This window comes from Ictalurus furcatus, chromosome 3, assembly GCF_023375685.1.
Source record: "Ictalurus furcatus strain D&B chromosome 3, Billie_1.0, whole genome shotgun sequence".
In the NCBI taxonomy this organism is placed as follows: domain Eukaryota; kingdom Metazoa; phylum Chordata; class Actinopteri; order Siluriformes; family Ictaluridae; genus Ictalurus; species Ictalurus furcatus.
The window spans coordinates 17053681-17080477 of record NC_071257.1 but is presented as its reverse complement, the minus strand read 5'-3'; the positions used below and the strand labels follow the sequence as shown (position 1 = coordinate 17080477).

The 26797-nt window shown below is 39.1% G+C and overlaps 4 protein-coding genes across 15 annotated transcripts in view; 2 read left to right on the top strand and 2 right to left on the bottom strand.

Moving 5' to 3' along the window:
- Positions 1 to 7031, top strand: part of klc1a (kinesin light chain 1a) — a 31801-nt gene extending 24770 nt beyond the window's left edge. The window contains exons 17-18 of one of the 7 annotated variants that reach the window (XM_053621131.1): positions 1256 to 1352; positions 4129 to 7031. In XM_053621131.1, the coding sequence (XP_053477106.1) occupies positions 1256 to 1352; positions 4129 to 4194 (163 nt within the window). In that variant the 3' untranslated portion in view covers positions 4195 to 7031. The remainder of the gene's footprint in view (positions 1 to 1255; positions 1353 to 4128) is intronic. The other 6 variants (XM_053621134.1, XM_053621133.1, XM_053621136.1 and 3 more) reach the window with 6 other exon arrangements.
- An 84-nt stretch (positions 7032 to 7115) lies between these two features.
- On the bottom strand, positions 7116 to 14951 carry ttl (tubulin tyrosine ligase). Of its 3 annotated transcripts, none has more exons than XM_053621140.1 (8): positions 14167 to 14950; positions 12975 to 13053; positions 12504 to 12736; positions 11971 to 12106; positions 11584 to 11853; positions 10879 to 11022; positions 9799 to 9989; positions 7116 to 7416 (listed from the first exon to the last, which is right to left on the bottom strand). In XM_053621140.1, the coding sequence occupies exons 1-7, from the start codon at positions 14339 to 14341 to the stop codon at positions 9809 to 9811; spliced, it is 1218 nt and encodes a 405-aa protein (XP_053477115.1). In that variant the 5' UTR covers positions 14342 to 14950; the 3' UTR covers positions 7116 to 7416; positions 9799 to 9808. The 3 variants fall into 3 exon arrangements, with proteins under 3 accessions (XP_053477115.1, XP_053477114.1, XP_053477117.1); XM_053621139.1 differs by having other exon boundaries at positions 9813 to 9989; XM_053621142.1 differs by lacking the exon at positions 10879 to 11022 and having other exon boundaries at positions 9813 to 9989; positions 14167 to 14951.
- Positions 14952 to 17192: 2241 nt separating this feature from the next.
- Positions 17193 to 20397, top strand: fignl1 (fidgetin-like 1). The gene is made up of 2 exons (XM_053621130.1): positions 17193 to 17543; positions 18124 to 20397. Exon 2 carries the CDS (start codon positions 18141 to 18143, stop codon positions 20139 to 20141), a length of 2001 nt encoding a protein of 666 aa, XP_053477105.1. The 5' UTR covers positions 17193 to 17543; positions 18124 to 18140; the 3' UTR covers positions 20142 to 20397.
- A 5759-nt stretch (positions 20398 to 26156) lies between these two features.
- The window catches only part of ikzf1 (IKAROS family zinc finger 1 (Ikaros)), an 18313-nt gene continuing 17672 nt past the window's right edge, over positions 26157 to 26797 (bottom strand). For all 4 annotated transcript variants that reach the window (XM_053621119.1, XM_053621120.1, XM_053621121.1 and 1 more), the window contains one exon: positions 26157 to 26797. This exon is cut by the window's right edge and continues 1480 nt beyond it. The gene's annotated coding sequence lies outside the window, so the exon portion shown is untranslated.

Sequence of the window (26797 nt, the reverse complement as noted above, 5' to 3'; positions counted from 1 at the left end):
GCTCTACTAAACACTCTTAATGGATGAAAGGGTTGACTTGCTTGACCTGTATATCCTGGGTATACAGAAAATGGAAAACTGTTTCCAGTGCATTATACTGAAAGACTAGCTTGCTGGCTGATGCTCTCATGTGTCCTGTTACATCTGTCACTCATACAAGTGATAACATGATATGCCAAAATGTCACTAACTTAATGCTAATGTCAGCCTTTCACTCTGTAACATTCTGGTGTTTATTTATTAAACTGAAAAAGGAAGCAGCCTCTGAATAATGTATGAGGGTATTTTTTTTTCTTTCCGGAGGACCATAATTCCACTTCCAGAGTAACGAATCGAAGTGTTTTTGTGCATATGTGTGCCGTACAGTATGGTCACCCAGGAAAAAAAAAAACCTGTTTCCTTTTTTAGTTAATTTTTTGCACTCTCATTATGTTTTAATTTATTTTTAAATAATTGTTTTTACTCTTTTTTATTTTTTTTTATATTTGTCTTACTGTTTATGTTTTCATTTTGTTTGCATGGTTTCCTTTTGGTATGTAAAGTGCTTTCTGTTATACTGTTTATTTGAATAAACGTTTCCATGCAAATCCAGTGTCTACAGCATGCTTGCTTACTCCATTTTATCTCACGTTCTCACTCCTTCTTTAGTTTCATGTTTTCTGCTCACCCTGGCTTTTGATTCTCTTCTTCGGTTCCTCTACTTGCCATGCTGTAAATTTCAGTTTGTCTTTCTTGAATTCTCCCACACATTCTTCTTCTCCTGTCGTTTCAGCTCCAGTTCAGAGCTGTTTTGTGGTTCTGATTGTGTCTGTCTCTTATTAGGAGTGCTCTTTCGGTGCCAGTGTACCCATGGCTACATTATTATACCAGTTAGGGTGTTACCCAGTGGCTCTGCAGCATTGCTAAGCTAAAAGACAAAGCAGTGCAGTGGTGTGAACGTAAATATGTTTAGATGAGGTTGAACGGTGTAATAGTTGTGAAAAGGTCATTGGTGTCCGATGTCTGCTCTAACCCTAAGCGAGTAAACACTCGTCCTTCGGCATTGTGTCAGTATATGAATAACGCTCCATACACAGTACTGCTTGCTTCATTGTGTTCATTTTAAGTAGACCTATCACATCCTTTTGTAGAGTGACCCTAACCTGTGTGTGACTTGCATTAATACGGTTAACAAACGCACAGCCGTGCCTCACAGCCATCCATACACTCCACACACACACCCCCCCCTCACCCTGCCCTTTGACCTGACTGACAGTGTGCTTGCATGTGGCTCTCTCGGAAGCAGCATGAAGAGGGCCAGCTCTCTGGGGGTTCTCAACGTACCGGACAAACCTGTGGGCGAACTCTTCAAAGTAAGAATCTCTCTCTTTTGCGCCCTCTTTCTTTCATTCATTGTGTATTAAACTTTTTCCCTGACTTCATGTCTGTATTTCTCTCACACTTTTCATTGGTACCAAGTGAGGTCAGCGTGGCAAACTGCAGCGTAACTTTGTTTACTAATTGGTTACGTGTATAACACCACCAACACCACCAACACCATCAGATACTAACAGCTCATATCACATTGTGTCTACTAATTTCCACAGTAACCCTAAAATAACCTATAGGAGTGACACTGATGACTGAATCCACCAATGGTAACAACTTCTAGTACCTTCTTAATCAACCAACTGGATAAATTAATATTCAAAGATATGAGTGCCACATAGGGATAACGATTTATAATCGTTCAAATAATTTTACTCCAAAACATTTAGATATTACTTATTCTTGTCCAATTCAAAATATGGAAATCTTTTAAGAGATGTGGTGTTTGTGTTTATTTTTGCGTGGAACTGAAATTTCTGAGCAGTAATATCACAAACCTATCAAATATTGCATTAAATAAGCCCGGGACACAACCTTTTAGGAGTCTTAATATTCGATGGCCCTAAAATATCCTTAGAAACAATTTCTTGAGGTACATTTACAGCATTTAGCAGACAATCTTATCTAGCAGACAGTCTCTACGGAAATACATACCCTTACACTAGTCCAAATAGGCCTATGAATACTTCCATTGTCTAAGGATACTACAATCCTGTTACATAAGAATTAGTTCAGCAAAGTAATGGTCATAATTTTTTTCAGTGAAGAGGTGGGTCTTCATTCTTCATATGAAAAGTCAAATGTGAGCAAAGCCGTAAACCCTATGTGTTCTAGAGGTGCTGTATCATGGCTGACCCTGTGCTCTGACCCCTGCTTCCTAACAAGCCGGGATATGTGAAAAAAAAGAATTTCACTGTGCTGTAATGTATATGTGACAAAATAAAGGCTTCTTAAATGTCTGAAATCTTGAAGAGATCTGAAATATGATACTACAAGGTCCACTTTGTGCAACATCTGAGTCTCTGTATGCAACCTAAGTTCGATATTTGGAAAGCACTTTGGCTAAGACTAGTCTAGTCAGATTTCCTGTGTGGTTTTGAGATGCCGCTGAAAACACAGTTCAGTGTCTCGTTACTGAAATAACTAAACTGTTCTCATACAGATTTGTGATGAGCCTGAGAACTTTGGTATGTATTCTCATTTTAGAAACCTTCTCTCCATGCCAGTCGGACTGTAAGCGTGGCTTTATGGTGTCATTTGGTGACTCTGTTATACAGTAGTCTTGATTCATTGAACTATAAATGTTCTGAAACTGAAAATTAATGGTAAAGTTGAGGCCAAAGGTTTACGTACACTGAGGCTAAAGACATTCAAAGTACATCTTTCACATCTCTACACAATTCGTGTTGCCATAGAGTCTATGGCAACATGAATTGTGTAGAGATGTGAAAGATGTACTTTGAATGTCTTTGAGTATGGTATAGTGATTGTATGCTAATGTTTCCTCAATTAGGGTATCTTTTATCTCCAAATGAGGTCATTTCAAAATAATAGCTAAGACACGGATTTATTTAAGCTGCTTTTTATTATATCAGATTTTCAGTCCAAAGACATGTGCTGTAGGCTGATTGGCATCTCTAAATTGTCCGTAGTGTGAGTGCAATTGTACTCTGTGATGGGTTGGCACCCCGTCCAGGATGTCCCCCGCCTTGTGCCCAGAGTTCCCTGGGATAGTCTCCATGCTCCCCGCGACTCTGTGTATGAAAAGCGGGATGGATGGATGGATGGATTTTCAGTGGGTCAACAGTTTACATACACTTTGTTAGTATTTAGTGGCATTGCCTTTTAATTGCTTGAACGTAACCACTTAGAAGCTTGTGGAAGGCTACCCTTACAATATTTTGCAGAATTTTTGCCCATTCCTCCTGACACAGCTGGTGTAAATCAGTCAGGTTTGTAATTTGTAGGCTCAGAAGATGGTTATCACCTGCAAACTGCAAACTCATTTGACATTTCTGTAAATTTTATGCTGGTCTTAGAGTAGGGGCTTCTGCTTTACATTACAGCCTTTCAGTCCATGGTGATGTACATATTTTGGTACCTGATACCAACTCCAACTCCTTCACCAGTGCCTTTGTTATCTTGGAGTTCAGTTGAACCATTTGGACAAAAGTTCGTTCAAGCCTGGGAGTTAATTTGTGACTCTTTCCTGAACGAGGCTGTGTCTGTGTGGTCCTACAATTTGTATATTTGCATACAATTGTTTAAACAGATGCTTGTGGTACCATCTGCTGTTTGTAACTTGCTCTTTAGGAGGAATCGGATTTGGAGGTCCACTTTTTTGATTCTATGGTCTTGGTTGAGTTGTTTGGATTTTCCTGTGCTATCAAGGGAAAAAATGCACTGTCTATCAAGGCAGGCCCTTTTACAGACACAGGTACACTCCCAGTTAACTCCTAAGTATGCTATTGGGCAATAAGAAGATTTGCATTACTTTCTGGAATGTTCCAGACTGTTTAAAGAGATTTTAAGAACCTGGTGTATGTAAAAATTTGACCCATTGCAATTCTGTTGTGGTTAATTAAAGATGAAAAGTGAGGTGATGAGATTGAATATCTTTGGCCTCAACTGTAAATATGTAGGAGATTCGCAGTGATTTGTAATGGTCTTAATGGTATTTTAATTAGAGTATATCAGGATTTACCAGCTTGAACTCCATTTTTCAAACCATTTTTCTCTTCACTCCTTTATCTTGGATAGGAGCGAAATAATCGTCTGAGGAAGAGTCGGGATCTGAGTGCCAGTCACACTGACCTAGCGCATTGAAGCTCTGCATGGCACGTGCTGATGAAGTCGAGAGGGTTCAGTGAGGGCACAGACTGAGGCAACTTCTACACCCTTCTCCCAACCTCAACTCTTTTTTTTTTTTTTTTTTAAATAAACACAGGAAACCCTTTACAGATGTTTACCTTTACTTGCCTTTACTTTCCAGAACTAAGTAAACAAATTTAGCTTGTGTAATGTCTTCGGACAACACTAGAAATTATACGATCAACTGCTGATTAAGTGCAACTAACAATCATGCATTCTCAACCCACTCCCAGACCCAGAAGTGTGAGTACTGAAATGCATTTTGATTTGTGAAATAAAATTGAACTTGGCACATTATTCAGGCTCAGGTTAGGGATTTATACATTTGTGGCACTTTCAACCCAATGATTCAATGATTAATGCTCTGTATGTCCTTTTATTTGATAATTTTTTGTCATCTTGTTGTCTAATGTGTGTGAAGGATATGGCAGCATCTAATTTGAATGTGTGCGTATGGTTGTAGTAAATATGCTTTATTCCTATTTGTTTTCTACCCAATTCATTTTCAGTAACATTAGATGTTCAGCTTCATAACTTTGTCAGGCTTTTACTGGACTAATTTATTTTTTAAAAAATTTGTTGTGGTAAATTATGAACCACACCTGTTTTAAGGTCTCTGTTTACATTCTGTAATGTTTTATTATGGCATTAGATCCCCCCCCCACCAGTTGTTGTATCAGCCTACTCAAGAAGCCTTAAATGGTCCTGTTGGATGTTTTTCTTTCAAATGTCCATAATTAAGAATGTGGATCAAAGGTTTAAGAAACCAAGGAAAACTGCACTTCACTGGTCTCATGGAGAAAAGGTTACCAGCCTTTTCTTACAGTTGTCATCTGACAACTTTTTACTTCTTTATCTGTTACAATTTTTTTTTTTTTTAAATATAAAGTTATACAGATTGATGTAGGTGAGTTGAAGGACTGGTTCTATTTAACTTCTCATATTGGTCATATATCTGAACAAGGCAAAATATTTTTGAAAAGGATTATTGAAGAAATGTGTACTGCCTCTTTTCATCAACTCTGGTTGAGGAAGAGCTAAAATCAGTTATAATAAACAGCTGTATGTGCACTGTAAATTTGTATCTATGAACAGTCATGAAGTAGGTTACATGACCTGAGAGTGACCAGATCAGGTCTCTAATTAATGATTGAGATGGTTTACTGATTGGTAAGTCAATTACTCTTTATGATTTAATGGTATAAATAAATCTCAGTCCTTTTATCCAAAGAGTGAACCACCTTTTTAAGAATAAAAATGGACCACTGAAGGCAAGGTTCAACTCCACAAGCATCCGTGAGGAAAATGAATAAAGTTCATGCGAGTTTGTTATAAACTGCATGTACGTTCTCTGCATTGGGCTGCTTCTCTGCATTCTGACAAAGTGCAATATTGTAGCTGCTTTGTGTGTTTGTTCTGTTTGACCTTATATATGACATTCTACTGACAAAAGCTGCTTGGCTTGGTGTCTTTGTTAATAAATTTGTGATTAAATATGAATCTATCTTCACTGTTGTACGTATCTGATATATTCTTCCGCTTATTTGAGTTATGGGTGCTGTTACGTGCATGTATCTTTTTTTTTTGTGCGTTTTTAATGCAGTCATGGGATGAACATTCATTTTGAAGACTGAAATGACTGGTTGTCAGCCAGTGTGATTTAAAAAAAAAAAAAAGGCTGTTGATCAGCTTTTAAATAGTGTAGATGTTGATACAATCCTATTTGCAGGGTTATTAATACAGTATAATTATACACGGTAGGGTCATACAGTGGATTCCAGAATGTTATGTGGCACACAGCTCCAAAAAACTTCATTCATCACAGTATTTCATCTCTCAAGCATTAAATGGTTTCTTGTTTATGTTTTAAATTGTTGTTAAATGATTCTGCGCCATTAAAATCTCACAAGCCCAAAGTTTAAGGCCTTCTGATCTACTATTTGACCTATGGCATAATCAGGGAGTGTTTTGGGGGTTTAAGTTCCTCCTTTAATTATTCTACCTGCAGTGTTGGCTAGACATTTCCACCTGCCTCGTCAGTCACAATGGTTTGAAGTTCTGTGACTGCTGTGTGGTGGTAAAATTGCAAACACCTGAATAAACATAAAATCTCTCCTGAATCACTTTGAGTTGAAGGCCTGTCTGTTGATCTCAATCAGCCATTAGTTAAAGCTCTCCAACATAAAAGTTATCAGAATGTGAGCATTGTTATTTTATTGATGTTTTTAAATGGGAAAGATGGTTATTAATCTGAGGTTTAGTTGGGGTTTCTCACATGGGTAAAATTACTTTAGCATTAAACATATTTGAGTAATAAAGTACGGCTCGTAAATGGAGCTTTACATCAAAAATGAGCGCAACACAAACAGGCTATTATGGCTTAATAGGGCATCCCTTTGTGGTATATCTGAGAAAAAAATTTTTTTTCTAAATGAGTAATGAGCAGGTCAATTCATTAAAGAGTAAGGATGGATTGTTTTGGGGAGTTAGCTAATAAATTATGGACTGCAAGTCCTGCAGGGGCAGGTTTTGTTTGATTAATAATTGCTTTCTTTTTTGTTTGCTCTGTGGTCCATCAGACCAATTAAGTGTACGATATTACTGAATTTTAATAAATCTTCATATTTACAGCAATACAGCTAGGGCTTGTGATTATAGCTTTACACAGCCAAACCACTGACCGACTGCCTGCATTTTAATGTCATAGGCCCGCTACGGTCCATTTATCTATTTGAATATAACATTGTGAAGTCTTTAGCTTTGTGAAGGTGGACCCAGCGAAATAGAAATGTGATTGTTTGTCTTCTCTCTTGAATTTGTTTCAAATTTACATTGTTTATTTATTTGCTGTAACAAATTAAAAATCTGGAAAAAAAAAAACCCCAACTCATTTTATTTGACATGACCAACATAGCCATCACACAGACCATGCACAAAACATTACAAAAATAGAAAACGGACACAAAAATCATAAACACAGTATGGTGTTGCTATTTACTAAAATACATTTAATAGGTTTCCTTTAAAGCTAAATATAGGAAACATTCAGGAGTGAAAGTAGAAGACCAGATGACCTTTTCTGGTGACAGCTGGGTTTACATGCTGAGCACAAATCAGGGGTTTACAGCTTTACTGTGGATCTCAGAGGCACGAGGTCAGAACACGACCTTTTCATTACTAAGGGGAACAAGATACAAAGCAGATGGATAAATACAGTTCAGACCAAATGTAAAATTTCTTAAATGACTAATAAAATAAAGAATAGGAGTGAATTCCCCCCCCCCCCCCCATTTCAGGCTTAAAAATTCTACAAATACTAGAGATCTTTACAGAACAGAAAATGTTCAAAATAACAAAATATAGAAAGCATTTCAATTCTCTTTAGTTAGAATTGATGAAATGTTGAAAGACTTTAGCTCAGCTTGGGGTGGGCAGGAAGTTTATTTCTCGATTGTTATATACACATCAAACATAATACATAAATATATAAATCAAGTCAAAAGACTATTGCAAAGTGTCTAGTTCACAAAGTGTACATTACAATAAATAAAAAGACAGAATAAAAGTGACTAACAACAACAAAAAAAACTCAGTGTACTGTCTTTTTAGGACATTTCAAAATTATGTTTAATAAGGCACCCTCTCTCTTTCAGCTAAATCAGGATTTATTTTTTTTTAAAAAAAGGGAACGCCTTAAACTGATGACTGAAAATAATACTGTTCTGTAAAGTATTTACACATTTTCACCAAAATATGTAGTGATCCAACACGAATATGACGACTGTAGCAACTAAATGTTTACATACTATATGAGGCTTGCTTTTCTTCATGAAATGTTTATTACACATACTCTACACAAAACAAATTCATAAATCCTTTTTAGGATCTACCATTACATAAGCACTCCTACTGCAGCATGCCCGGGGTCACGTCACAGGCTTTCCATCAAGCAATTCTCATGAAATAAAAGACTCTCATTTGACATACTGCTGCAGCTAAACCATGTTTAAGGTTCAGTGAGGTTTGTGTCTGATCATTTACACAGAACACAGCTGAATCACGAACAGCCATTCATTGTAAACAAAGACCCAAGACGCATCCAAAATACACACATAATGGCTGTCAAAGTGCAATACACTAGTATGAGGGCCAATACAACTGACTGATGGAAAAGTAAAAAAAATTCAAATAAATAAATAAAAAAAGATTCAAAAGACAAGATAAAAAGAAAGAAAAATGAAGATCTAACCAAAAGCAAGGGGAGTTTATAAAAACACACATTTAGGCCAAACATGAATATTTAATTCTGAATAGGTCTCAAAATGTTAAGCATAGGGAAAATGTTCCTAGATGTTTATTTCATATAAAACAGCATTTTGCATGCATTTAATTGAACATGCACTGTAACATGCACTGTATTCGCAAATAAAATGTTTTTATTCAGCTTTAGTGAACTAGGAAGTGATATGAATGTGTGGAAAAAAACTGCATTACTATGGAGGTAGAATTTAAAAATGATTGATAAACCTTTTAAAATACGAGAGAAAAAACAAAACAAAAAAATGTGGTGATTAGTCGCCTGCTGTGCTGGACTTTGTACTACAAAGTCCGTTGTACTGAAAAATCAGTTTTGGGCAGTGAAACAGATAACAGTATGTAAAGGTGTGGATTGTTGTACTGTAGTTATTAATGCCGTGTCTGATCATGCTTGAAGATAAATACAGTACATCTAAGATGTACAGCTATACACACACACACACATACACACACATACACACACACACACAACATAAAGACCAAACTTACAAAACATCAATGCTTTCCTGACATGCCTCGTCACCATAAATAACACTTTCCGAACCTAAAGAGAGATTAACGTAAAGTATCAAAGCCTATAGAAAGTACTATAGGAGCAATAAGATGCTTTTGATTTCTAATGGGATGTATAGACACTTAAAAATACTGAACAATAGCGACCGAGGCTAAATCTACCTCTCTTTAAAGCCCATAACAAAAACTGCAACTGGTTTATAACTGAATTTTCAATATGTATACATTGCATTTTGTTTCAAAAAAATTCTGCTTGGGGTTTTATGGGGAATGTGTCTATGGGAATCTAAGGCACTAAAGTCACAGGAATTCAATTCCATAAATGTCCTATTTTATCACAAGGTTCCCAGAGGAATCTTACTGAAACTGCCGAGACTATACTTGTGTTTTCTAATGACTATATTCTTGTGATTATGTTTGTGTAGAGAACTGAATCCCTGGTATCGTCATCCAGTCAGGATAAACAGCCCACCTCTAACACAAAAAAAAAAAGTCTGAAATCATACCAGAGATGTGAGGAGAAACACATATTGAGCATGCCTTATCCAGAGCAACTTACATTTAAACAACTGAGCAATTGAGGGTTAAGGGCCTTGCTCAAGGGCCCAGCAGTGGAAGCTTGGTAGTGCTGGGATTTGAACTCATGACTTTCCGATCAGAAGTCCAGACAGACAGAAAGAGAAGGATATAAGTGGATTTTTTTTTTTAAGAATGCAGTATCGTGCTTACAGTATCTTGCTTACAGTTTGATGAATGGGCCAAAGTGTTGTGGTGCTCGGAGTTTAGGTGAAGAGCAGGAGCTGGAGGAGAGAGAAGGAGAAGTGGAGAACGGTGGGGAGGACAGGGCGTCGGCATTTAGTGAGAAAACGGTGGAAATGGCTACGTCCACGATGCCTTGGCACAGCTCCGGGTAGAGCTTCCTAAAAACGAGAGGAGAAGAACTTTTTCACAATGCAGCCAACAGAAGTGAACAATGTTACTCATGATTCACACACTCTTTTCAACAGAATGAATAGGACGAACATTTTAGAAAGGGAATTGCACTCTAAAGGAGATCAGTTTCACACGACAACCTTTAGACAAAGTAAAGGAATGATTTGAAGTTTTGTTCTCAGAATGATAAAATATTGTTTCCACAATGGCACAGAAGTTCTCAGCTGATCAAACTTAAAGGAGGTTACAGAATACTGAGGAATTAGGTTACATACACCATATGGGCAAAAATATGTGGACACCTGACCAACATACCCTTATGTACTTGTTGACCATCCCATTCTAATCTAACCCCCCGCCCCCCCACTAGATTTTGGAGCGTAGCTGTGAGAATGTGTACCCATTCAGCCATACGAGCATTAGTGAAGTCAGGCACTGATGTCAGTTGAGGAGGCCTGTGGTGCAGTCTGTGTTCCAGTTTATCCCAAAGGCTTTCAGTGGGGTTGAGGTTCTGGGCTCTGTGCAGGTCACTCAAGATCTTTCACTCCAAACTCTGGCAAACCATGTCTTCACAGAGCTCACTTTGTGCACAGGGGCATTGTCATGCTGGAACAGGTTTGGGCCTCTTAGTTCCAGTTAAGGGAAATAGTAATGTTACAGCATACAGAGATATCCTATACAATTGTGTGCTTCGAACTTTGGGGAAGAACCACATATGGGTGTGATGGTCAGGTGTCCACATATATTAGGCTATATAGTGTACGACGAGATCAGTACGACACTGTAAGGGAATCCGGTTGGCTCAACATTAAGCATAGAAATAATTCACGGTTGATAAAGAGAGCAGATACTCAAAAATTTCTCGACGGTACTGACTGTGCACACGCAGGTGCTCCGTTGATCTCAATCAGCCACACTTTAAAGCTCTCGTCCAGCATAAAGTCGAAACCGAAAAGCTGGAAGCTCTGGTAGGACAGGTGCTTAGTGCTGATCGCTGGTTCAATACACACAAGGCAGCTCCTGTGAAATAAGGGGAGATACGTACCATGTACTAAATAAAATAGAGTAACGGATTAGAAGTCAGCTTTAACAATTGGACTTCATGTACAAAAACCTACAGGTATTTATCGTTGCATACTACGTGCAAAGGATTTTATTGCTATTATACAGCTACTCCAACTGTTGTGCATTAAAATGATTGTGCCCACCTGACCATCTAATCATTGCCTTAGGAAGTTCTTAATCAACTAAAACAGGTGTGTTAGATTTTGGTTGGAGATGACACCTGTAGGAAGGTAGATCTCCAGGGATGAGGGTTGGTGACCACTCTGCTTTAAGATATGGTTATTTGATCATCTGGAACATCTTAGATCAGGATGTTCACAGCACACAATAAAAATGTGTATTTGTTATGGTGTTCAGATGGCAGCCTTTTGTTATATCCATATTGTGAATATAGTACAATAATGATTAAAATGGATATTGTGCAGCTGTAAGGAATTATTTCATAACTCTCACAGAAGATGAAGCTTTCTTAGTCAGAGATGATTTTAATGAGTGCCTGTAAGCTACCAGTCATACCTTATTATCTGCTTGATCTGAGGTAAGATGGAGGTCTCCATGGAAACGTCGTGAACGTTCAGCAGGTAGTGTCTGAACTCGTCGAAGAACATCTCATTGCCCTCCTCATAGCGGCCGTAGTTCTGCGAGTGCTCCTTCTGGATGCAGTGATTGGTCAGGTGGCTGGTCATGTCCTGCAGGTCTGAGCTGTTATACGGCTCTGAGGACGTCCTCAGCACTCCCTCACGGTACAGGTAGATGTTGTACTGATGGTCCACGAGCACCCAGCTCCTTAACACAGAGGATTAAAACATCACACGTTATAAACCACTGAGCTTTTTTTTAACCTGCTTTGTGCTTGAAGTCCACAATTAACACAGACAAAATCCAAGAGGTTGCATTTCTTACCTTATATCAAATTTGCGATGACCCGGTTCCAACAGCAGGGGTCGCTCCAGATACTTCTGAATGACATGAACTTGTCCTTGATTATCAATGAACTCCAGCAACTGGTTTGCATCCTGAGATATCAAGATTCCAGCCCCTAAAAAAAATCCCATAAAGATATTACTAAATAATGATTCACACTGTTACTCCATTCTTCTTCTTCTTATTATTATTATTAAGTGAAAGAATGAACTGATACATATATTGTAAAATGTTCACAGGTACGTTTTAAAAGAAAATCTTTAAAAAGAGTCACAGCTCTCGGTTCAATTTCCTCCCTGGTCTAACATATCTGATTCAATGCCTAATGGGATTGACAAGTATTTTGAAAGTTAAAGTATTGGGTTAAAACAGGTACACATTCACCAATGTGGTATTGTGGCCCACCAAGAAACACATGATGCTTAAAATATACCATAAATACGGTTCAAGACACTCCAGTTGCATTTGTTTTTATGTGCAAACTCTTAATTGGCTTTTTGATTTGTTCTCACCTTTTGCTCCAGCAGATGATTTAGCGATCCACACGGTTCCCTCCCCGTTTTCCTTTTTGGTGTTATAGGAGGCAAGAAAGACCTCACGCTCATCCGTCTTTGGGTTGTTCTTCAGGTGGCTGATGCCATTGGTGGCAGGAGCCACAGGCGTGTTGAAGTTGGTTGGATAAATAGTGTATGACTCAGGGAACCAGTTACAGGAGTCTTTCAGCTCTGGACTAGTCTTTATTAACCTGCAGGTTAAAAATAAATAAATAAATAAATAATTAAAAAGATGATGTCCAGTGAAATGTATTTGAGATGTACCTTTTATATACCTTTACAGAGGTTTGTAGAGAAATCAAAAACCAAGAGCAGCAGATACATTTTCAGATATTTTATCATGCTTATAGTGCAAATGAATTAAATGCAGATGTCTATACAAAATGATTCAAATAACTCTAAAATAAAAGCTGAAGAATTAATTCATACTTGACCAGAGATGCTTTGCGACACAGCTTGTCTGCTCCTCTATAATAGTTGACCAGCTGCATCAGTCCTGGTTCATGGCCTGTGAAAGACATACAGTGCTAATTATTTTGCGAGGGCCATACATACTTGTGTAACTTCTGAACACCATTTTGCTGAAGAATTATTCATTTGTCATTAACCTCTGCTGCTGCGGAGTAGCACAAGATAATATCACAGGCAACATAATGTTAAGGCAGTTTAATGTAAACGGAGTTGAAAGGAGCTCAAGATGCTGGATATTTACAGACCATTAAAGACAAGTCAGAGAGCATCATGGTAACACGTGATGAAACAGATATGGCCTTTTTGGCAGCGAGTATAATCTGATGCACCAGTCTTTCAGTGAGTATCAGGGCTGATATTAAATCAGGGCTAGTATTAAATACTGGATTGTTATCGAAGCAGGTCTGAGAGTTTTCTGATGCAATCCACTGATGCACTTTATGCCATGAGTGTCTAGAACGTTGACTGACAACACAGACCATGGAGGCAAATGCCTTAAATCACACTGCCATTGCGATTACTTGGCAACAGAAGTGCATATTGTCCTCCTTTTAGTAAATTTGTACCATCTTGCGCTGTTTGCCCACATGCACTTTACGTAGTCTCATGCAGGTCTCCGATTTATATAGCACCATGGTCCCGGAGGAACGGTGTTTCATCTCACCGTGTACTGTACCAGCTGTACAGTATATGATTGAGATGACAATAAAAGCCAATTGACCACAGGATAGTCTGAGTTCTGACATTTTGGATTGGTGCGTCCGTAGAAATGATGTTAGACATTTCTGTGACTTTTGGCTCTCTGTGTCTTCTGGCATGTTCCAGCTCCCTGAAACATGCCAGTAGGTGGACTGTTGACTCGTAATTGCCGTTTAGGCGTAGATGAATGTGTGCATTGTGCCTTGTGATGGACTCATGGCGCATACAGGGTGTATTCCTGCCTCGCTGTCCTGCTCCTGTTCCTTATATAGACTCCAGATTCTCTATGACCCTGACCAGGATAATGTGCTTACTTTTCAACTTCTCAAGTAAAGCATGGCTCACATAAAGGAATTCATTTTGTGAGTAAAGTGGGTTGACAAATAATTTAAGCAAGAGCTTTTAAAATGCACTTTTTAACACCAGCATTCAACACACACACGAACTTTACCTAGGCGCCCAAAGGGAAGGCGGTTCCGCTCTCCAAGCATCAAGTTAAACCTCGGATTGTCCTTTTTCAGTCGTTTCCATTTTCCAGTAGAGATGAGGATCCTGGAGACTTCAGCATATACGCTGCTGTTGTCATCTCTTAAAACAAACGTGTACATGAGTGTAGGGTTGCTCATAACTACCTGCAATCACTCACACACACACTAGACTGAGAGTAACGGTGTCCTATACACTGTTACACACACACACACGGGACACTTAGCGCGCTAGCTAAAACACTAGCTAATGTTATCTGTCTCCCCGCAAAGTATCCTGACCCTGGTGTTTCATGGCTTCTTTGGAGAAACAAGAAACTTTTTTTGCACTTGTAGTAAAGTAACTACACGCCTGACTTGATTAAACCGGTTTTATTGTGAATAAACGCTCTCTCCGGTTGACTGTTTTTAGCAGCGGTGCATCCTGGCTGTCTCTGGGTGCGGTGACTCTACTCGACTCCTCTCCTCTCCTCTGCCCTAGCTGTGCATTTAAAGCTAATGTGGTGGATAGCTAGCACGCTAGCTAACACTCATGTAGGGTTCCTCTGATTGTCCACCAGTTTGAGATACAATACTAAGTATAAATGCGATTTCTGAAGTCAGATAAAATCCCAGACTTGAAACTTCCAGGTATTTGTCGAATATATTTGCTGTTCCCGTTTAACTGTGTAGAAATCACCGGAACTTCTTTATCCCATCTCAACTGTCAGGATGTGCAGAGCGGGTTGCCAAGTCTGAGCCACAAAAACACACAGTCATTAGCATGTAACCCAGTACCAAAAGCTCAGAACCTTCCCTTTCATACGGAAGCCCTAAGCGGTCAGGCATTGTTAATTTTTGCTTTGTTGTTTTCTCGTGATCTTGACGTAACACAAAGTTGTTTTCTCACGATGTAATTTTATCCTGAGAAAATCTGGCGCTTTGTGAATGGGGCTGGTGTTACATGCACGTTGGCATCTTCGCCATCATACATGTAATAACTGCATGCTGTAGAGATGGACTTTATCTCCGCATTAAGAGAGAGGGGTGTCCACTTCTCAAGTGTCAAACACTAATGTGGAAGTCGTCAGTCTTGCAGAGATGAGGAATTTTTGCAGACCACCCCGGAAGTTAACATCACCCTAATTCCCTCGACAAAAATCCAACAGGATTTTTCCATTAACTTTTGGATTATTGCAGAAAATAAACTCTGTGACCAATAATAGTTTATGATTCTTACATGTTTTATTCATCAAGATAATCTTCACAAATGAACACAATTTTTTTTTTACATTTTGATCCTAAATAAAGTAGTAAAAAGCTAATGCCAGAAGTAAAAAGCTAATGTTAGGCTATAAACGAACTACAGGACGGTCGCATGAATTCGTCACCAGCACTAAGCTTCCGTCAACTCTTCCAATCTTTATTTAAAAACAATACAATTAGAAAATACTATAAATTGATAAATCTACAAGTTGGGAAGTTTGAGTTGCAAGAGCGAGAGTATAAACACAGTGAGGCTGTAGTAGATGAGATTTCCTGTTCGGCGTGATGACGTTTAACGTCCCCGACAATCTCTGTAGTCACAGTTAGCCACTTGTTAGCAACCGTAAAAGCTTAAGATGTCGTAGTATAAAACGTTAAAAATATTTTGAGCTTGTGTTAACCACAGACCTTATTTCAGACATGTAACCAAAAACAACATTGACTTCAGGACGCTGGATGTCAAGTACACAGGAAAAGTCGACATCATGAGAAAACAACTTTTGTTAAGTTGAGATCACGAGAAAACAAAAAAAGAATAAATGAATAATGCATGGCCGCTTAGGGCTTCCCTACTTTCGACATGCACTGCTTTAAGGCAGGACACTGCACTAACGCCCCCCTTCTCCCCCTTCTCCCTGAACATAGTCATTATACATGCATACATACATATACATACATTCATATATATATATATATATATATATATATATATATATATATATATATATATATATATATATATATGTGTGTGTGTGTGTGTGTGTGTGTGTGTGTGTATATATATATATATATATATATATATATATATATATATATATATATATATATATATGGCAATTAAGGTCACAGTTACAATAACTTAGGACACTAAAGAAACCTTTCTACTGACTGTAAAACACCAGAAGAAAGTTGTTTAGGGTTCCTGCTCACCTGCGTGAACATGCCATAGACCTGCTGCAGGGAGGCATGAGGACTGCAGATGTGGCCAGAGCAATAAACTGCAGTGTCTGTAATGTAAGACGCCTAAGACAGTGCTACAGAGAGACAGGAAGGACAGCTGATCTCCTTGCAGTGGAAAATTACATGTAATCATGTGTACCCCCAGATGTGATCGAGAACTTGTAAATGCCTGGGAGGAAGAGTGGAGTAACATCTCACAGCAAGAACTGACAAATCTGGTGCAGTCCATGAGGATGGGATACAATTTAGTACTTAAAGCAGCTGGAGGACACCCCAGATACTGACTGTTACTTTTAATATTCACCCTGACTTTGTTCAGGCACTCATTATTCTATTTCTGTTCATCAAATGTCTGTGAAACTTGTTCAGTTGTTCCATCTTTTTATGCTAATACAAATATTTACACATGTTAAGAAATTTGCTGGAAATAAAAGCAGTTGAATGTGAGAGGATGTTTCTTTTGTGCTGAGTATACATTTACACTGACATGCGTGTTTGAGATGATTTTGTAAGATTTTGTAAAAATGCTTTTAATGTTGACGTTTTAATATATACATAATTGTTCAAATGTTTGCAAAACCTCCAACATACAGAACATACAAATCACCTCAGACACCAGTAGTTTTATCCGATTACAAGATAAAGAGGGATTTGGCAACATTGATGTGACGCAGCAGCCACAAACATGGGCAAAAAAATAACCCAACGCGCACCGCAGGGGTTTGTGGTTATTGTAGTTAAATTGTATTCTCTTGCCTACATATACAATTAGCATTTTCTACCACACGGTGGCATCAGAAACCTAATTAAGCCCGCATCAGCAAGAAGGCCGTCTCAGCAGCAAGTACATGATGTAGTTTTCATCCCCCAACCATTTCCCGGCATATTTCCCTTTCGGCACCCTGATTGGCCAGTAGTACATACTCCCAGTTCGTGGATTGGTCAGTGTTGACACGTTGATCCTGACGTAGATAATGTGTCTTGTCTGAATACAGGTGGGGTTTTAAAAAATGTCCTGAAGGCGGCGGGAAAGTTGAGGGTTATGTGAGAAGTTTATATCTGGATGTATGATGATATAAGTTATTATACGCTGCTAAATTATTTGAATTAATAACACAAGAAGTTCATAACGCCAGAGGTAAGTTGTTTTGCCTGGAACAAAAACACTATTTATTCATTCAGACCAACCAGGCTGTTTAGCTACTGAGCTAACTCAATATAGCCACTACTGTATTAGTGAACACAGAGCTGCTCAGACCTTTTAAAATAAGACAGATTTTTTTTTAAATAATTGTTTGTTTGTTTGTTTGTTTGTTTTTTGCAGTTAAAACGCTCAAGTCAAAATAATGTTTATGCCAGCTTTTCAAATCAAACAATTCATATTTAATTCACACTTGGGTTATTTATTGTTGGGCATTTAGCCTCGGTGATTTACACAGCCTTGTGTAAAGTAAAACGGTTTGTTTCTTTAAGTAGTGACCCGTGGGAAATGATTATGGGAAGTGATGTCCTTTTGGATAGCTCAGCTCAAAGTCAGTTAAACTGATGACTTAATGCAAAACCGAAACTGAATGTCTGACACTCCCCATTTATTTTTATGAATATCTAGTGTCATCATAATTTACTGCCCTGATTGCTAAAATAACCCTAGTAATATAGCAAGGCATTCAATTAAATGCATCCTGTTTTAACTGAAACTGTGGCCACTCCTCACACAGACTGAAGCAGGCCAGGCATGAGCAGTGCACACCTGGACGAGTGGCAGAGGAGGTCCTTTGACATTTCGTCTGGCACATTTACACCTGAACAGACGGCCGACGCTTATCGGGCGCACGTTCTGTCCATTCAGTATGCATGGGCGAGCGCCGAGCTCTCTCCAGCCGGAGCTGCCAGCCTGTTCAGGACCTACACCGAGCGCTATGCTGCAGTCCTGGACTCAGACGACCAGCTCACAGGGCTGAATAACTATGCCGACTGTGCCCTGCACCTGGCCCGCAATCAGAGAAACCACAGCGACAAATGGGAGTCGGCATTAACAGTTGAAAATGTGTTCAGCCTGCCGTGCGTGCAGAGTATGATGCAGAGTAGGGTGGATGACAATAGTGTCTCTGTGGATCCAGCAGATGCTGACGTTATTGTTGGTGGGGAAGTCGGTCAGAGTTGTGGCAAAGGTATGATCAAGTCTAGTGCTGCTGGTGGATGTAAACCTGAGCATCCTTCACCCTGGCCTATGCGTCATATCAGTGCTGTGGTAGAGAGAACAGCAGGTAGCTTGGCCAGTGGTTCAGCAGAGAGGACCAGAAGCAAAGAAACTGGTCTTACTTCAGCGCATAATGTCCCTAGAGCCCCAGCAGGGGTAACTCCACTCTTGGTTCATAACACTCGTAATTCCCCTACCAGCCCTGGCTCTTTTCCTCATTCAAGTTTTGCTAGCACAAGTATGTCCAGTGCAAGCCATTACCATTCTGTGTTTTCCTCCTCTACAAATCCCTCTAAGAGGAAGAATATATACAGTTCAGGAACTGAAAGCAACAGAAGTTCATTCCTGCCACAGGGAGGTCAGGAAGGTGGAGGTAGTAGTCGTAGAAGAGAGGAGCTTCCTGGCACTAACTTTAAAACAGCACGAGAGCAGCTTATTGTTGACCAGCAGAAAAAATATTCCCATCAGGGTCAGAGAGGTCCATCAGCTTCTGTTGGTACAATAACCAAAAAATCTCTGGGGGCAAACAGGTCACGGGGGGCCTTCTCCAAATTTGTCTCACCAGTGCCAAGGCAGGAGGAGGAAAGCAGCACCAGGGATGACCCAACACAAGACGCTCAGATTATTGATGAACGACTAAAGAACTTTGAACCTAAAATTATTGAACTGATTATGAGTGAAATTATGGACCATGGCCCACCTGTAGCTTGGGAGGATATTGCTGGACTTGAGTTTGCCAAAGCTACCATTAAGGAAATTGTAGTGTGGCCCATGCTCAGGCCTGACATTTTTACAGGTCTCAGAGGTCCACCTAAGGGGATTCTCTTGTTTGGCCCTCCAGGTACTGGGAAAACGCTCATAGGGAAGTGCATAGCCTGTCAGTCTGGTGCCACGTTTTTCAGCATTAGTGCATCATCACTCACCTCTAAGTGGGTGGGAGAAGGGGAGAAGCTGGTTAGAGCTCTGTTTGCCATTGCCCGGTGCCATCAGCCAGCGGTCATTTTTATCGATGAGATCGACTCCTTGCTTTCTCAGCGCACGGATGGAGAACATGACTCATCTCGCCGGATTAAAACAGAGTTTCTTGTCCAGCTTGATGGTGCTGCAACCTCCTCTGATGATCGAATATTGGTGGTGGGGGCCACCAATCGGCCACAGGAGATTGATGAAGCAGCCCGGCGTCGCCTGGCCAAACGACTCTACATCCCCCTTCCAGAGTCTGCTGCTCGTCAGCAGATAGTGACCAACCTAATGTCTCGGGAGAAGAGCCAGTTGGGAGATGATGAGCTTGAGACAGTGGTGTCAAACACAGTGGGTTTCTCAGGGGCTGATATGACACAACTGTGCCGTGAAGCAGCACTCGGCCCAATCCGCAGCATCCAGCTCAGTGACATTGCCACCATCAAACCCGAGCAGGTGCGACCTATACTTTACTGTGACTTCCAGGAGGCTCTTAAGACTGTACGGCCCAGCGTGTCTACCAAAGATCTTGAGCTCTATGAAGACTGGAACAAGACTTTTGGCTGTGGTCGATAATCACTAAGTCTTTATTTGTGGTGTGTTTTTTTCAATGTTAAAGTTCTGTGTGCTGAATTGAATGGTAACAAGCTTGAAAGATCTGTGCTGTTTGCTTTAACGTTGTAAATTTAACAGGTGACTGAAAGCAGTGTCTATATTTAGATTTTGAAAGCCTTTTTATCCATTTTATTCAAGTTCAGTGTTACTCAGTACCATTTTCATTTGGGCCTGGATGCTGGAAAATGTTGGAAAATAAATAAATTGATTTTTTTTTTGGTATTTGTGTTGTGTATTTTTTCTTTCTAATATTAATATTAACTCACTCATAATTTGTGTTAGGTTTAGTCCTTGAATCTTAAGTGCCACTTAACCCTGTGCAAGTAATTTCTTTAATTTATATTAAAGAATTCTAGTTTATAGTCAGATATTTTTGTCAGATTCATAGTTAGATATTTTAGTTATAATAAAAGGAAATTTGTGCATGTCAACATGTTGGCTAGTCAGCTCAGTTAGTTAAAAACTATGCTTTATTCCTCCTAAATATTAGATCTGTTTCTCAGTGGTACACCACTCAAAAGCTAAAACAACAGCAAAAACATCCAGTGAGTGGCAGTTCTGTAGGCAGAAATATGATTAGATTGATTAGAAAGTTCAGATTAAAATGGCCAGACTGATTTGAGCTGACAGGAAGTGTAAGGTTACTCAATTTACCACTCTTTACATTTGTGGTGAGAAAATCATCTCAGAGCAACACACATCGAACCCCACATCAGACCCCACTCCTGTCAGCAAAGAACAGGACTGTAAGGCATCAATGGGCACAGGCTCACCAAAACTATCACCAGATCTGAACCCACTGGAGCACCTATGGGATGTGGTAGAATGGGAGAACAGCATGAACATGCAGCTGACAAATCTGCAGAAATTATTTGATGTAGCCATGGCAACATGAACCAGAATCTCAAAAACCTTGTGGAGTCCATGCAATCAAGAATTGACTGGCTGTTCTGATAGCAACGGAAGGAGAACCCAGTATTACTGTGGTGTTCCTAATAAAGTGGCCAGTGAGTGTATTTAAGGTGTTTTATAATCCAGACACTTCATCTTGTTTGATTGCAGGACTGCTCTACATTCATTCAGTGTGAAATGATCACAAATTGTTCCACTGGATTACTCTCAGTAGGTTTTATTGCTGCTCCCTAGTAGCCTACATCAACCATTCAGCCTTCTGAATTATGAAATTGAGTCCACTGAATGCTCCATGCATTAGCACAATTTTAAACAGTATATGATGTGGAAGTCAACAATTGTGCAACTTGATGTCTGTTCCTGAAGTGTTATTGAAGATCATCCTAAATCACACTTCCCTAGGATTAATAATTCCGAGTAATGACACCATGGACTGTTTTAGTTATTTGTGAGTTCGGAGAAAACAGAATGTTGTCTCTGGTGCTAAGATGTAATGGTTAGAAATGTTCCCCAACTGTTACCTAGATTATTGGAGTTGCAGTCAGTTCTGGTAAGGTAGTACATCAGCTCATCTGCAAGGCTCTAAAATGAAAGTTGGATGTCACAGCACTTACACTAGTGGCCACTTTACAGAGGTTCACCTCCTTTACAGCTACACGCACTGACCATTATCAGTTCAACTGCCATTTAGGTGAACAGTTACTGACTGGAAATTATTATTAGGGAATTATGCTAGTAATCCTCATACCGCCTGGCCGTGTATTACATACCCATGGGGGTCTCCAGGCTCCATTTTGAGAACCACTGATATAAAGTGTTAAATCTAGCTGCATCATTTTCTTGGTAATACAGAGGAAATGTGCCAAGTTCCTACTAAAAGGGAACAAGGAGTTCTGTCTGTTGTTTCCATTAGAGCGCATTATCCAAAGGAGAACCGGTGAGAATCAGTGAACATAGTGCTGACCTCTTAACCTCTCATGTTTACTGAATTATTTCACTCACTGGCATCATTTACATTTCTCATTGCTGTTCAGCTCAAGGCTAAATCTCCCTTTTCTCTGCTTGTATGTGGATTTGATGAGGGAAGTTGGGCAATGTTGCAGGCATTCTGGTCTCATGATAAGACTTACCCACAGACTAACTCTTGCACTGCTCTTCCTGTTCTGGATTTGGCCATGCATCCGACTCTGCATCTGGGAAATCAGAGAAAATGATTTTGTACTGTGGATTGGGTTATGAGGGTGAAGTAATCATTATTGTTTGCCCTCTATGGTTACAGGTTCCCTATCCTAGTCTTCGGGACCAGATTCTTTGTATTTTCCCTAGGCTAACACATATGATACAGTTTATTAGCTCGTACTTCAGGAACGGAATCAAATTTGTTAGATCAGGGAAAACGCGCAAATATGCAGAGCATTGGGTCCCTACACCTGGCATTGGCATGTCAATGTTTTGTTAAGGAGTCTGTTTAAGAGGAAGTGTTATTTACTAGTAAATTTGTGTGTTTCTGCTTCCTTTCTTGGTTTAAGGTATTATGGGGAATTTGAGCTGTTACAGATGTCTGAGGATGTTGCATTGCTTATTAGCCCATTGGTGTTTGCACAAGCACTTCTAAAGACATCCTAGACAGTTCTAATTAAGACCAGCAGAATTGTTTAATTTCTGCAATGGACTGTGTACAAATTAATTTACTGCCTGCTCTGGCTTTTCTGGTGATTAGAGCTCCATGTGGTGGGAAAAGCAGGACCTGTTATTTGTCAGTTAATGATTCAGAGTTTTGTTTTATATTCCAGCCGAGATATCCGACTATGTGTCAAATATCTTTGAGTAAAAATATTTTTGTTTTAGTAATAAAATGTACTATTTCATTATTTACTTTAAGTTTATTTCCTGAATGTAGACTGGAATGTAAATGTCGTGTGTGTAAGGCATGTTCGGTTTTTGGAAAACCAGCTATTTATACTAGTATGGGTAGTTCCTGAAATCAAGACACATACAAGAAGTCCAGACTTCTCCTGTCTCTTCCTACTCTCTAATGTCAATGATGTTCTGTAAACGAAATACATCAAACCACCACTTAAAATTCATACACATAAATTGCCTCAACTCATTAAAATACACGCAGCCATTCTGTTTCACTTTGAATGAGTTTTTATGTGTGAAAACATTTGCTGGTTTATATTTGGAATATCCTTAGCTATGTGTCTGACTTTCTGCCAGAGGAGTTTACTAAAGGAAATGCCCACAGACGTGATGTAATTCATGGTTAAAAAGAATTTCTGGAAATATTCATGAAGTGAATACTCATTATGAGATGACAAGTGGCTGTACGTTTCAACTTGAGACATATAGTAAACAGTTTGGGTGTTTAAATGTGCAAATCAAGATTTGATTAAATGGAACATAATTAAATGATAGTGTTTCATAAGCATTGTGGTATTATGTTGTCTTTGATTATGTAAGATATATTTCTCCAAAACAACAAAAATAAATGCGTTACAAGTAAAATGTCATTCCTACATTTAGCTCAACTGTAAACCTAAAAGACCTAATAATTCATTTCCGAACATACTCGTTTGTTTTTTTCATTGATCTTCTCTTAAGGTTCATGTAACAAGAGCCAGTCTGTGTGTTTTGAGGTATTGAAACGGGCTATAGGTGATCGACTGGGTAAATGATTATTTATTTATTTATTTATTTATTTTACGCCTTTGTTCGTTAAAATCAGCTTGAAGTTTTTTTTGAACGTCTCAAAGGGTGAGCTGGAAAAAGTGTAGCCAATCTCCTTGCCTTCAGCAGAGTGACACTGATTATAGACTGTACTCACATGAAATGAACCAGTCATGTAAATTTTATGAAACAATCTTAGAAAAACTGGAAGGCCATGAAAAAAAAGCTTCATTTATTTTTCATCTTTTTTGTCAAGTTGGTTAATGAATATTTCAGGGTCATGTGGTTGGCTACAGTATTGGAACTTTGTAAAACTAGCCAGCAGTGCAAGTAGTGAGCATATCCCAGAGGACTGATGGAAATCTGTCAGCGCAGCAGGGGCAGACCACAGCTGGACTGTGAGGACAAGATACCCAGAATTCCTCTGTAGCTGTGCGAACCTTCTCGCTTGAGTTATTCCTTGACAGACAAAAGGAGATCACTTGAATACCTGAAATATATATAGTGAGGCACCACATGCTTTTATTATGTGATTATTACTGTGCAACACAAATGAAATAACATTTTGGCCAGTCGCTCACCATATTTCAGGTTTTGTTGGAAGTGAAGTAGATGTGTGGGCTTAGTAAGAAGTCTAGCATTAGTCTGGGTTGAAAGGAGAAGTGAGATCTTGGATTGAGACAGTCAGGGGTGGGTGCTGGCCAGATTATCCCTCTCATGCAAATGCGCTGTCTCCACCGTTAGGTCCCACTGAAGCGTGGGGACACTGCGCTGGCTACAGCTGCTTCCCGTTTCCACCCAATCACACCAGCGCCATCTGGATGTGTGTGTGTGTGTGTGTGTGTGTGTGTGTGTGTGTGTGTGTATGTGCTGCTGCACAGAGCTGGTGTCCTAACGCATTTTTGAACAGCAAGTGTGCACACACTCAGACATGGTCTAGCTGATGTTCATTATTGACAGAACAGGTGTGCCAAGTTGATGGAACTCATACGCTCACCATCCACTTTATTAGGAACACCTGTACACAAGCTCATTCATGCAGTTATCTAATCAGCCAATCACGTGGCAGCAGCACAATGCAAAATATCATGCAGATACAGGCCAAGAGCTTCAGTTAATGGCCACATCAAACATCAGAATGAAGAAAAAGTGGGATCTCTGTGACTCTGATCATGGCACGGTCATTGATACCAGGTTGGTTTGTTTCAGTTTGTTTCAGAAACTGCTGATCTCCTGGGAATTTCACACACAACAGTCTCTAGAGTTTGCACAGAACAGTGTGAAATGCCTTATTAATAAGAGAGGTCAGAGGAAAATGGCCAGTTTGGTTAAAGCTGCAAGGAAGGATATAGTAATAAGCACTAATAACCATGAAGCTATCATGGGAACAGTCTCCTCCAAACTGGACAATTGAAGATTAGAAAAAAAATCAACAGTTTTTTTCCCCCCAAGTCTTCAACTGTCCAGTTTTGGTGAGTTGGTGCCCATGATAGTCTCAGATTCTTGTTCTTGGTTGACAGGAGTGGAACCTGATGTTGTCTTCTGCTGTTGTAGCCCATCCACCTCAATGTTTGACGTGTTGAGCACTCTGAGATGCTTTTCAGCTCACCACAGTTTTAAATGAGTGATTATTTGAGTTACTATAGACTTCCTGTCAGCTCAGACCAGTCTGGTCATTCTCCTCTAATCTCTCTCATCAATAAGGTGTTTCAGCCTGCAGACTCTGCACAGAGGATGTGTTTTGTTTTTCCCACCATTCTGTGTAAACTCTAGAAACTGTTTTGTCTGAAAGTCCCAGGAGTTCAGCAGTTTCTGAAACACTTAAACAAGCCCTTCTGGTACCATCGAGCATGCCTGGGTATAATTGAAGAGATCATATTTTGCTCCATTCTGATGTTTGATGTGAACATTAACTAAAGCTCTCGACCTGTATCTGCATGTTTGTTTTCGTTTGCATTGCACAGCTGCCACATGATTGGGATGATTAGAAAACTGCATGAATATGCAGTTGTACAGGTGTTCCTAATAAATTAGATGGTGTTTGTTATTTTTGCTAAAATAGTCAACTACTGTTTTCCCCTAAGAAGTATAGATAACGTTTATGGCTATGCCCTTAGTGCCCTATTCTCCAACCCCAAACTCTACAGTGACTAGTAGAAAATTAGCTAGGATGCCCAGATTTCTGGAATTACATCCGTAATGTCATCCATGGAAAACCATCCAGTTTTTAAAAAAAAAAAAAAATTAAAAAATATACATATATTCACAGTCAAAATAGAAATTTGGTAAATTTAAGAATCAGTTATTTTATATTTAAGTTCGACTTTATCGCAAAGCATTTATATATATATATATATATATATATAGTCAAAAACACAAGTACAGAAACACTGGTTGAATGTAATTTCTTTTTTATTGATATTTTGCAAGCATGTTTTAGCATTACTGATGCTAATATATGTATGCGTCCAATCCTGTGAAAATCTAAAGTTAAATAATAATATAAAATAAAAAAAACATGAAGATAAAAAAAGAAATACAACGGACCAAAAACTTGCTCATAATACAGACAGGAAGGGGAGTAAAGTTCTCGGTTTGAGAAGTGTTAAGTTCTCAATACTGCTGATACAAGAAGTACACTGCCAGTCAAACGTTTGGACACACCAGCTCATAGAATGGTTTTCTTCATTTTTATTATTTTCTGCTATTTTAGAATAATAATGAAAACATTAACACTGGGATATTACACATTTAAAACATTTAAAAACATTAAACATATCAAAACTATTTTCGATTTCAGCTTCGTAGTAGTACTCCTGATGAAGCTTTGCAGATTCTTGGAATTTTCTTAACCAACTTCATGACACCAGGCAGCTTTTCTTAAACCTCTCACACAGATCGAGGTTGTATCAACTGCTTCTCCTAAATGGAAAAAAACAGCTACTTGTATTAATACAAACATTGTACATGGTCATGAACTTCATTATTTACGTTTGTTTTAGAAACAAATTTCAGCAGCTGTATCAAATGGTTTT

What these genes read in the sequence shown, in the direction of transcription:
- ttl (XM_053621139.1), bottom strand. Translation starts at nt 14,341, where the DNA reads ATGAGCAACCCTACACTCATGTACACGTTTGTTTTAAGAGATGACAAC. An exon ending in GGAGCACCTGCGTGTGCACA is followed by an intron (nt 9,990 to 10,878) that starts GTCAGTACCGTC and finishes TCTCGTTTTTAG; the next exon opens with GAAGCTCTACCCGGAGCTGT. An exon ending in TTTGGCCCATTCATCAAACT is followed by an intron (nt 7,417 to 9,812) that starts GTAAGCAAGATA and finishes TGTTCCCCTTAG; the next exon opens with TAATGAAAAGGTCGTGTTCT.
- fignl1 (XM_053621130.1), top strand. Translation starts at nt 18,141, where the DNA reads ATGAGCAGTGCACACCTGGACGAGTGGCAGAGGAGGTCCTTTGACATT.